The sequence below is a fragment of the Pyrgilauda ruficollis genome, unplaced genomic scaffold (assembly GCF_017590135.1).
Source record: "Pyrgilauda ruficollis isolate IOZ18807 unplaced genomic scaffold, ASM1759013v1 scaffold900, whole genome shotgun sequence".
In the NCBI taxonomy this organism is placed as follows: Eukaryota; Metazoa; Chordata; class Aves; order Passeriformes; family Passeridae; genus Pyrgilauda; species Pyrgilauda ruficollis.
This window is the reverse complement of record NW_024531045.1, coordinates 1-11558: the sequence shown is the minus strand read 5'-3', so window position 1 is coordinate 11558 and position 11558 is coordinate 1. Positions and strand designations below refer to the sequence as shown.

General features: G+C 43.4%; 2 protein-coding genes and 1 long non-coding RNA gene across 3 annotated transcripts; 2 read left to right on the top strand and 1 right to left on the bottom strand.

The window, feature by feature from the left end:
* The first annotated feature begins 6 nt into the window (after window positions 1-6).
* LOC121365201 (integrator complex subunit 11-like) lies at window positions 7-1524 on the top strand. Its single transcript, XM_041489192.1, has 2 exons — window positions 7-160; window positions 1260-1524. Exons 1-2 carry the CDS (start codon window positions 25-27, stop codon window positions 1421-1423), a joined length of 300 nt encoding a protein of 99 aa, XP_041345126.1. The 5' UTR covers window positions 7-24; the 3' UTR covers window positions 1424-1524.
* A 1206-nt stretch (window positions 1525-2730) lies between these two features.
* LOC121365200 lies at window positions 2731-4739 on the top strand. The gene is made up of 2 exons (XR_005956967.1): window positions 2731-3449; window positions 4587-4739. It is a non-coding gene; the product is annotated as an uncharacterized LOC121365200 (long non-coding RNA).
* A 1221-nt stretch (window positions 4740-5960) lies between these two features.
* Window positions 5961-11453, bottom strand: LOC121365202 (tRNA pseudouridine synthase-like 1; the record flags this gene model as incomplete). The annotated part of the gene is made up of 3 exons (XM_041489194.1): window positions 5961-6063; window positions 6887-7197; window positions 11286-11453. Coding segments are annotated over 3 exons (532 nt in total), but the record flags the coding sequence as incomplete, so codon positions are not given.
* Between the last annotated feature and the right edge of the window lie 105 nt (window positions 11454-11558).

The window sequence follows — 11558 nt, the reverse complement described above, 5'->3', positions numbered from 1 at the left end:
GAGGTGAAGCTGCAGGTGGAGTACATGTCCTTCAGTGCCCACGCTGATGCCAAGGGCATCATGCAGCTGATCCGCCAGGCTGAGCCCAGGAATGTGCTGCTGGTCCACGGCGAGGCCAAGAAAATGGAATTCCTGAAGCAGAAAATCGAGCAGGAGTTCCGTGGGTATCCCTGGGCAGGAGGGAGGGAGGGAGGGGAAGCACAGCTGGGAATTCACACTTTGCACCCCTCAGCACAGCTAGGGAGGGTGGCATTTATAGCTTCCTCGTGGAAATGATGCCTGTAACACCTTAATTAACCCTGTTAATTGCAGTGATACCCTTGGACATGAATTAGGATTGTTTTCCATGGGAGAAGTGGGAATTGAATTAAAATTTTACACATTTTGGATCCCTCAGCACAGTTAGGAAGGGTGGCACTTGCAGCTCCCCTCAAGGAAATGATGCCTGTAACACCTTAATTAACATTAATTAAGTCCAGTTAATTGCAGTGATACCCTTGGACATGACTTGGGATAGTTTTCCATGGGAGGGGAGGGAATGGAGTTAAAATTTTACACATTTCAGATCCATTTTGGATCCTTCAGCACGGTTAGGTGAGGTGGCACTTGCAGCTCCCCTCAAAAACTGATGCCTGTAACACCTTAATTAACATTAATGAAGCCCAGTTAATTAAGTGATACCCTTGGACATTGTTTTCCATGGGAGGGGAGGGAATGGCATTAAAACTTTACACATTCTGGATCCATTTTGGATCAATTTTGGATCCATTTTGGATCCCTCAGCAGAGTTATAGAGGATGGCTCTTACAGCTCCCCTCAAGGACGTGATGCCTGTAACACCTTAATCAGCATTAATTAAGCCCAGTTAATTGCAGTGACCCCTTGGACATGACTTGGGATTGTTTTCCATGGGAGGGGAGGGAATGGCATTAAAACTTTACACATTTTGGATCCCTCAGCAGAGTTAGGTGGGATGGCATTTACAACTCCCCTCAAAAACTGATGCCTGTAGCACCTTAATTAACACTAATGAAGCCCAGTTAATTAAGTGATACCCTTGGACATGACTTGGGATTGTTTTCCACGGGAGGGGAGGGAATGGAGTTAAAATTTTGCACATTTTGGATCCATTTTGGCCCTCGGCGTGGCATTCTCACCTCCCCTTTAAGCAAGTAATGCCTTCGACACCTTAATTACCATTAATTAATTACAGTGAGCCCCTTGGAGCTGAGCTTCTGTTGCTGCTGTTCCCTTTGCAGATGTCAGCTGCTTCATGCCAGCCAATGGAGAGACCACCACCATCCTCACCAACCCCTGCATCCCCGTGGACATCTCCCTGGGCCTCCTCAAGAGGGAAGCAGCCATAGGTGACCCTTCCCTCCCCATTCCCTCCCTGCTGCTGGCTTTACAAAGCTTAAAATAGAATTTTAAAAATATAAATTTAAAATATAAAATATAGATGTCATAAAATATAAAATGGTAAAATAGAATTTCGCAAATTTAAGATGCAATTTATGTGTTTAAATTCGGTGTGCACGCCCTGCCTGGTTTGCTGTTCTTGTGTGCTTGGTTTGGGAGAGATGGAATTAGTTTTATAAACGGAATTTTAGATAAATAATCGGATTTTTACAGCAGGAAGTGCTCTGAGAAGAGAGGGAGTTGCTCTAAAAAACAAATATTATCACTAAATACCAAATATTATCACTAAACACCAAATATTATCACTAAATACCAAATATTATCACTAAATATTATCACTAAACACCAAATATTATCACTAAATACCAAATATTATCACTAAACACCAAATATTATCACTAAATACCATCACTAAATACCAAATATTATCACTAAATACCAAATATCATCACTAAATACCAAATATCATCCCTAAATATTATTTTTTTATTTCTGCTAATAGCTAACCACCCCTGATACACTGAACACATCAAAGAAAGTTCCCAAATTTCCAGGTGTGCAGCTCAGCAGTGCCCCGGGCTCAGTGCTGGGGCACTCAGGGTGGTGGTTGTGCCCTCTGAATGTTTTTTGTGCCCTCTCAGGGTGGATTTTTTTGTGTCCTCTGAGGGTGTTCTTCATGTCCTCTCTTTTGTGCCCTCTCAGGGTGGTTTTTGTGTCCTCTCAGGGTGTTTTTGTGCCCAGTTAGGGTGGTTTTTGTGCCCTCTCAAGGTTTTCTTCATGTCCTCTGTGTTTGTGTCCTCTCAGGGTGGTTTTTCTGCCCTCTCAGGGTGTTTTTTGTGCCCTCCCAGGGTGTTTTTTGTGTCCTCTCAGGGTGGTTTTTGTGCCCACTGAGAGTGGTTTTTTTTGTGCCTTCTCAGGGTTTTCTTCATGTCCTCTGTGTTTGCGCCCTCTCAGGGTGTTTTTTGTGCCCTCTCAGGATGTTTTTGTGCCCTCTCAGGGTGGTTTTTTTGTGTCCTCTGAGGGTTTTCTTCATGTCCTCTCTTTTGTGCCCTCTGAGGGTGTTTTTTGTGTCCTCTGTTTCGTATCCTCTAGGGTGTTTTGTGTGCCCTCTGAGAATGGTGTTTTTGCCCTCTCAGGGTGGTTTTTGTGTCCTCTGTGTTTTGTGTCCTCTCAGGGTGTTTTTTTTGTGTCCTCTGAGGATGTTTTTTTGTGCCCTCTCAGGGTGTTTTTTGTGTCTGAGGGTATTTTTTCTCTTCTCTGAGTGTGTTTTGTGCCCTCTGAGGTTGTTTTTTGTGCCCTCTTTTCCAAGCATGGGCTTGGAAAATGTAAAGGAAGTGGAACAAACCCGAACAAAACTTGGAGGAAGTGGAACATCTCTCCAGGCACCTTGGTTTGGAAGGTGGTGTCTGCTTAAGGAAGGCAGGAGCCTGCCCTGAAATGGAAAATCAGTTGATTTCTTTATCCCCATGTGTTTTTAAGGCCATATTCCCAAGCATGGGCTTGGAAAATTTAAAGGAAGTGGAACAAACCAAACGAAAAAGTGGAACATCTCTGCAGCCACTGCTCAAGACAATTGTCTTGGTTTGGAAGGAGGTGTCTGCTTAAGGAAGGCAGGAGCTGCTGGGTTATTTTGGCAGCTCAGCTGTGGCACAGGGGCCCTTCCTTTGAGCTGGCAGCAGCAGAATGGTAAAATTTGGTTTTCCCTCCATGCAGCTGCTGCCCCCTGAGCTCTTCCCTCAGAGCAGGGCTCAGGCTGAGCTGGCTGAACTCTGCAGGAACCATTGCAAACACCAGCATGAGCTGTGCCTCAGCCACAGGAGCCAGGAACAGGCTGGGATTTGGGGTGCAAACCCAGCATTTATTGCCCCAAATCAATCCCAAATTCCTGCTCTCCTTGCAGGGTCCTGAAGGATTACTCCGTGCAGCACCTCCCTGACGGCTCCATCACTGTGGAGTCCATCCTGATCCAGGCCACAGCTCACTCCGAGGACCAAGGAACCAAAGTCCTGCTCGTCTCCTGGACCTACCAGGTGGGAACTGCTCATTTCCAGCCCCAGCTCCCACCCCAAACCTCCCTCCTCTGCCTTGGAGGGAATTGGGACGATGAGGGCAGTCCCTGCTGTTTGCTGAGCTTTTGGGGTTCAGCACAAATGGTTTCCCAGCTCTGGAAGGCAGAGAACTTCTGGGGTAATTCCACTTAATTCCACTTAATTCAGTTCTGAATTAAATATTTCACTTCGTATTTCTAGGAAAATTTCAAAAAAGTGCAGAACTATTTCTGATCTTAACATTCTTTTATTTGAGTCATCCCAGCACCTTCCCTTTCTGTGGCTGGATTATTAAACTTTCTGGGTTATTAAACCTGGATTATTAAACTTGCTGGATTATTAAACCTAGATTATCAAATTTTCTGGGTTATTAAACCTGGATTATTAAAATTGCTGGATTATTAAAATTTCTGGATTATTAAATCTAGATTATCAAATTTTCTGAGTTATTAAACCTGGATTATTAAACTTGCTGGATTATTAAAATTGCTGGATTATTAAATCTAGATTATCAAATTTTCTGAGTTATTAAACCTGGATTATTAAACTTGCTGGATTATTAAAATTGCTGGATTATTAAATCTAGATTATCAAACTTTCTGGGTTATTAAACCTGGATTATTAAACTTGCTGGATTATTAAAATTGCTGGATTATTAAACCTAGATTATTAAACCTTCTAGGCTATTAAACTTTCTGGATTATTAAACATTCCAGATTATTAAATTTGCTGAATTATTGAATTTGCTGGATTATTAAACTTTCTGGACTATTAAACATTCTAGATTATTAAACTTGCTGGATTATTAAACTTTCTTGGCAGCAAGGGAATTCCTTTGGAAGGCAGAGCAATAAAATCAGTTTATTCTTGATTTCAAGCAGGAATGGAGCTTTTCCTCAAAGGAAAGCCTCAGGCCCTTTGGGAAGTGGGAGTTTCACAGCCATAATTTGTCAAGAACAGCCAGAAATGAATTTTTGGGTTGTTGCAGTTTTTCAGCACGGCTCCCACGAGGTCCTGCAGGCTCCAGGAATTCCCTCCCTTCATTCCCAAATTTCCTGGGACAGTGGAAGGAAGATTTTGGTCTCACCCTGGTTTTGGTTTTGTTTTTGTGCCTTTCAGGATGAAGAGCTGGGCAGTTATCTCACGTCCCTGCTGAAGAAGGGGCTGCCCCAGAGCACCCCCTGAGAGCAGAGATTTCAGTTTTTATTTTATTTAAACTCTCTGTGCTTTTTTCTGCTCGGTTTTAATAAAAGAATTCCAGTGTTTGTTCGATTCCTGCGGTGACGCCAGCACCGGGATTTTGGAATTTGGGAAAAAAAAAACTTATCCAGGGAGTCAAGAACCCTTTTTGTAACATTGGGGAGCAATTTGGGATGAAAACCCAGCGTTTGTTTTCCCAGATAAATCCTAAATTGAAAAAAAAATCCAAAATCCCAAATAAATCCCAAACATATTCAAGTAAAAGTTTCTCAGCTGAATTCTCTTCAAATCCCCTCAGTGCTGCTTGAAACTGATAAAATTCCAAGTGTAAATATATTTATATAAATATATTAAAAATATAAAAACAAAGTATAAAAACATAAAAACAAAATCTAAAAATGTAAAAATAAAATCTAAAAATATAAAAACAAAATATAAAAATATAAAAACAAAGTATAAAAACATAAAAACAAAATCTAAAAATGTAAAAACAAAATATAAAAATATAAAAACAAAATATAAAAATCACCCAGCCCCTCTCCTCCCTCCTGCTGAGGCAGCAGAAGCTCAGAGAGATTCTGACAATGGTGACAGAGAGGCTTTAAATTCAGAAAAAAAAATCAGAAAAATTCAGAAAAAAATCAGAAAGAATTCAGAAAAAATTCAGAAAAAAATCTGAAAAAAATCAGAGAAGAAAAACCTGAAAAAAATCTGAAAAAAAAAATCAAAAAATCCAGAAAAATTCAGAAAAAAATCAGAAAAAATCTCTTGGAAAAGCTGGGACCTGCTTCACTCCCCTCCCTCCCCGCTGGAAGAAAAACCTGAAAAAAATCTGAAAAAAAAAATCAAAAAATCCAGAAAAATTCAGAAAAAAATCAGAAAGAATTCAGAAAAAATTCAGAAAAAAATCAGAAAGAAATCAGAAAAATTCAGAAAAAAATCTGAATAAAATCAGAGAAGAAAAACCTGAAAAAAATCTGAAAAAAACCTAAAAAAATCCAGAAAAAATCAGAAAAAATCTCTTGGAAAAGCTGGGACCTGCTTCACTCCCCTCCCTCCCCGCTGGAAGCAGAATTTTTTATCATTTAGGAATGATAAAAAACCAGGATTTTTTATCATTTAGGAATGATAAAAAACCAGGATTTTTTATCATTTAGGAATGATAAAAAACCAGAATTTTTTATCATTTAGGAATGATAAACCAGGATTTTTTATCATTTAGGAATGGAGGAACCGAGAGGTGTTTTTAAAAATTTCTGGTGTTATGGGAAGGGTGAGACAAGAGAGATGCTGTGATTTTTCTAATTGTTTAATTAGTTTTATAAATAATTTATCATTTCCTTTCAGCTCGGCTCGCAGAGCTCCTCTTCTGCTGGGGCACTCGGGGTGGCCAAATCTGAGGGGAGAGCAGAAAAACATTGATTTAAAATGGGAAAAATATTGATTAAGGGAAAGGAAATATTGATTTGGGGTAAAGGAAATATTGATTTAGGGGGAAAATATTGATTTAGGGAAAGGAAAGAAAATATTGATTTAGGGGAAAAAATACTGATTATGGGGAAAAGAAAACATTGATTTTGGGGAAAAGGAAACTATTGATTTAGGGGAAAACATGGATTTAGGGGAAAAGAATATATTGATTATGGGGAAAAAGGAAATATTGATTTAGGGGAAAGAAAATATTGATTTAGGGGAAAAAATACTGATTATGGGGAAAAGAAAACATTGATTTTGGGGGAAAGGAAACATTGGTTTAGGGGGAAACATGGATTTAGGGGAAAAGGAAACATGGATTTAGGGGAAAAGAATATATTGATTATGGGGAAAAGGAAATATTGATTTAGGAGGAAAGAAAATATTGATTTAGGGGAAAAGAAGGTTCTGGAAGCAGCTGGGATCTGCTTCACCCCCCATCCCTCCCCACTGGAAGCAGAGGTGTCAGGTTTTTGTGATTTACAGATGGGGAAACTGAGAGATGTTTTAGAAACATTTGTTCTATTTTTAGTGTTACGTGGAGGGCGAGACAATAACGATCATTTTTATAATTAATTATGTTAGAATTGATGTTCTAGATGTTATCATTTCCTCCCACAGGAGGAAAACAACACCCCAAAATACCAAAAGCACGCAGCCCCACTCCTTCCTCCTGCTGAGGAGGAGTGAAGGATCATTGATCAATGGATAATTACCTATTAGTTAATCAATTAAGCCATGCCCACCTGCCTGGCTGTACTCCACGCTGTGCAGGAAGAGCCCCGAGGCCGGCGCCACGGCGTGAGGGGGCAGCGCCCGGGGGTCCCTGAGCTGCAGCAGCTCCTGCAGCTGCCGGGGGGCCAGCCTGCCCTGGCCCACGGCCACCAGGGCCCCCACCATCCTCCTGACCTGCCCGGGGACAGGAGAGCTGGGTTCAGCCAGCCAGGAACCGGCCTGGCTCAGGTCCAGTCCCAGCCCCGGTGTGACCAACCCAGCCCCGGTGTGACCAACCCAACCCCAGTGTGACAAACCCAGCCCCGGTGTCACCAACCCAGCCCTGGTGTGACAAACCCAGCCCTGGTGTCACCAACCCAACCCCGGTGTCACCAACCCAGCCCTGGTGTCACCAACCCAGAAAACATTGATTTTGGGGAAAAGGAAACTATTGATTTAGGGGAAAACATGGATTTAGGGGAAAAGAATATATTGATTATGGGGAAAAGGAAATATTGATTTAGGAGGAAAGAAAATATTGATTTAGGGGAAAAAATACTGATTATGGGGAAAAGAAAACATTGATTTTGGGGAAAAGGAAACTATTGATTTAGGGGAAAACATGGATTTAGGGGAAAAGAATATATTGATTATGGGGAAAAGGAAATATTGATTTAGGAGGAAAGAAAATATTGATTTAGGGGAAAAATATTGATTTAGGGGAAAAGAAGGTTCTGGAAGCAGCTGGGATCTGCTTCACCCCCCATCCCTCCCCACTGGAAGCAGAGGTGTCAGGTTTTTGTGATTTACAGATGGGGAAACTGAGAGATGTTTTAGAAACATTTGTTCTATTTTTAGTGTTACGTGGAGGGCGAGACAATAACGATCATTTTTATAATTAATTATGTTAGAATTGATGTTCTAGATGTTATCATTTCCTCCCACAGGAGGAAAACAACACCCCAAAATACCAAAAGCACGCAGCCCCACTCCTTCCTCCTGCTGAGGAGGAGTGAAGGATCATTGATCAATGGATAATTACCTATTAGTTAATCAATTAAGCCATGCCCACCTGCCTGGCTGTACTCCACGCTGTGCAGGAAGAGCCCCGAGGCCGGCGCCACGGCGTGAGGGGGCAGCGCCCGGGGGTCCCTGAGCTGCAGCAGCTCCTGCAGCTGCCGGGGGGCCAGCCTGCCCTGGCCCACGGCCACCAGGGCCCCCACCATCCTCCTGACCTGCCCGGGGACAGGAGAGCTGGGTTCAGCCAGCCAGGAACCGGCCTGGCTCAGGTCCAGTCCCAGCCCCGGTGTGACCAACCCAGCCCCGGTGTGACCAACCCAACCCCAGTGTGACAAACCCAGCCCTGGTGTGACCGACCCAACCCTGGAGTCACCAACCCAGCCCCGGTGTCACCAACCCAGCCTGGAGTCACCAACCCAGCCTGGTGTCACCAACCCAGCCTGGAGTCACCAACCCAGCCTGGTGTCACCAACCCAGCCTGGTGTGACCAACCCAACCCCGGTGTGACAAACCCAGCCCTGGTGTGACAAACCCAGCCCTGGTGTGACCGACCCAACCCTGGAGTCACCAACCCAGCCCCAGTGTTACCAACCCAGCCTGGTGTCACCAAACCCAGCCCCGGTGTCACCAACCCAGCCCTGGAGTCACCAACCCAGCCCTGGTGTCACCAACCCAACCCCAGTGTGACCAACCCAGCCCTGGTGTGACCGACCCAACCCTGGTGTCACCAACCCAGCCCTGGAGTGACCAACCCAACCTGGTGTCACCAACCCCACCCTGGAATCACCAAACCCAATCCTGGAGTCACCAACCCAGCCCTGGCTGCTCCTGGTGTGCCTTTGGGCTCATCCAGGGAGCATTTCTGTCCCTTAGTCCCACCCCAAAATCTGCAAGAAAAGCTGTTTTTCCCCTCCTGGTGACATTCTCAGCCTGCCCCACGCAGGGGCATCTTCAGGTGACCACCAGGGCCCCACCGTCCTCCTGACCTGCCCCGGGTTCAGCCAGCCAGGAACGAGCCTGGCTCAGGTCCCAAACCCAGCATCTCGTCCACCTCCAATTCTCCATCCCAAATTCTCCATCCCCAATTCTCCATCCCCAATTCTCCATCCCAAATTCATCTCCAATTTTCCATCCCCAATTTTCCATCCCCAAATTCTCCATCCCCAATTCTCCATCCCAAATTCTCCATTTCAATTCTCCATCCCCAATTAATTTCCAATTCCCCATCCCCAGTTCCCCATCCCAAATTATTCACCTTCAATTCTCCATTCCCAATTCCCCCTCCCCAATTCCTCCCCCAATTCTCCACCTCCAAACCTCCATCCTCAATTAATTTCCAATTTTCCACCCCCAGTCCTCCATCCCAATTCTCCATTTTCAATGCTCCACTTCCAATTCTCCATCCCCAAATATTCACCTCCAATTCTCCATTTCAATTTTCCATCCCCAATTCTCCATCCCAAATTCATCTCCAATTCTCCATCCCCAATTCTCCATCCCAAATTCATCTCCAATTCTCCATCCCCAATTCTCCATCCCAAATTCATCTCCAATTCTCCATCCCCAATTCTCCATCCCAAATTCATCTCCAATTCTCCATCCCCAATTCTCCATCCCCAATTCTCCATCCCAGATTTTCCATCCCAAATTCTCCATCCCCAATTCTCCATCTCCAATTCTCCATTTCAATTCTCCATCCCAAATTCTCCATTTCAATTCTCCATCCCCAATTAATTTCCAATTCCCCATCCCCAGTTCCCCATCCCAAATTATCCACCTTCAATTCTCCATTCCCAATTCCCCCTCGCCAATTCCCCCTCCCCAATTCCCCCTCCCCAATTTTCCACCCTCACCTCCCCTGTGAGGTGCCCACACCCATCCCTGATTTGAACTCCACAAAAATTCCATTTCTGACCCTTCCAAACCCTCCCTGCAGTGCTGAACAAATCCCTGCGCCCGTTCATTAAAATAATTAACAAACCAAAGCCCACTGAGCAACCTGCTCATGATAATCACTTAAAAAAGGTCAAAAGATTCAAGGGGTTTTTATCCAGAGGGAAATTTTGGCATCCTGGAGTGCCCAGAGTTTCTCCCCAAGCAGCTCAAATCCTCCCCTCTGTTATTTCATCCTCCCTCACTAGAGGTCATTGCATGCCACGACTTTGCTGCCTCCAAATTCAGGAAAAATCTGATTTTTGGCACCCACCAGACTAAAAATCAGATTAAAAAAATCAGATTTTTGGCAGCCATCAGATTAAAAATCAAATTAAAAATCAGATTTTTGGCACCCATCAGATTAAAAATCAAATTAAAAATCAGATTTTTGGCACCCATCAGATTAAAAATCAAATTAAAAATCAGATTTTTGGCACCCATCAGATTAAAAATCAGATTTTTGGCAGCCATCAGATTAAAAAGGCAGGAATGGAAATGAAGTGGCTGAATTAAGCAGAAAATTGAGGTTTTTTGGGTTTTTTTTTCCCCCAGAAAGATCAGGAATGTTTTAGGAATATTTATCAGCTGAAAGTGAGATTTGGTGTGTGCCAGCCCTGAGAATCCCACCCTGCAGCCTGATTGTTGGCACCCATCAGATTAAAAATCAGATTAAAATCAGATTAAAAATCAGATTAATGGCACCCATCAAGTTAAAAATCAGATTAGAAGTCAGATAAAAATCAGATTTAAAATCAGATTATTGGCACCCATCAGAATAAAAATCAGATTGAAAATCAGATTAAAAATCAGATTACTGGCACCCATGAGAATAAGAATCAGATTAAAATTCAGATTATTGGCGCCCATCAGATTAAAAATCAATTAAAAATCAGATTTTTGGCACCCATCAGAGTAAAAATCAATTAAAAATCAGATTTTTGGCACCCATCAGAATAAAAATCAGATTAAAAATCAGATAAAAATCAGATTACAAATCAGATTACTGGCACCCATGAGAATAAGAATCAGATTAAAAATCAGATTAAAATTCAGATTATTGGCACCCATCAGAATAAGAATCAGAATAAAAATCAGATTAAAAATCAGATTATTGGCACCCATCAGATTAAAAATCAAGACTAAAAACCAGATTACAAATCAGACTAAAAATCAGATTATTGCACCATCAGGTTAAAAATCAGATTACAAATCAGATTATGGGCACCCATGGGAATAAGAATCAGACTAAAAATCAGGTTAAAAATCAGATTAGTGGCACCCATGGGAATAAGAATCAGATTAAAAATCAGATTAAAAATCAGATTACAAATCAGACTAAAAATCAGATTACAAATCAGATTAAAAATCCGATTATTGGCACTATCAGATTACAAATCCGATCACACGTCAGACCGGTGGTGCCCACGCTGCAAGGCCCACGCCGTGGGTGTCCCCGGTGTCCCCGGCTGCTGTCACCTGTGCAGGCCGTGCTGGCCCAGCAGCGCCCGGCCCGGCTGCAGCTGCAGCAGCCGCAGGGTCCGCACGGGGCTCTGGCTCTCGGCGTGCGGCGAGCGGAATGTGCTGAAGTCGTGGGTGCCCAGCAGGAACCGCGCTGCTTCCCTCATGGCTGGGATGTCCAGGGGGCTGGAATGCAACAGAGCCCGGCTTAGGGCGCTGGGAAGGGCTCGGGGCTCGGGGACTGAGCCAGGCTTAAACAGCAATGAGTTACACCAGGCTCAGACCCCACAG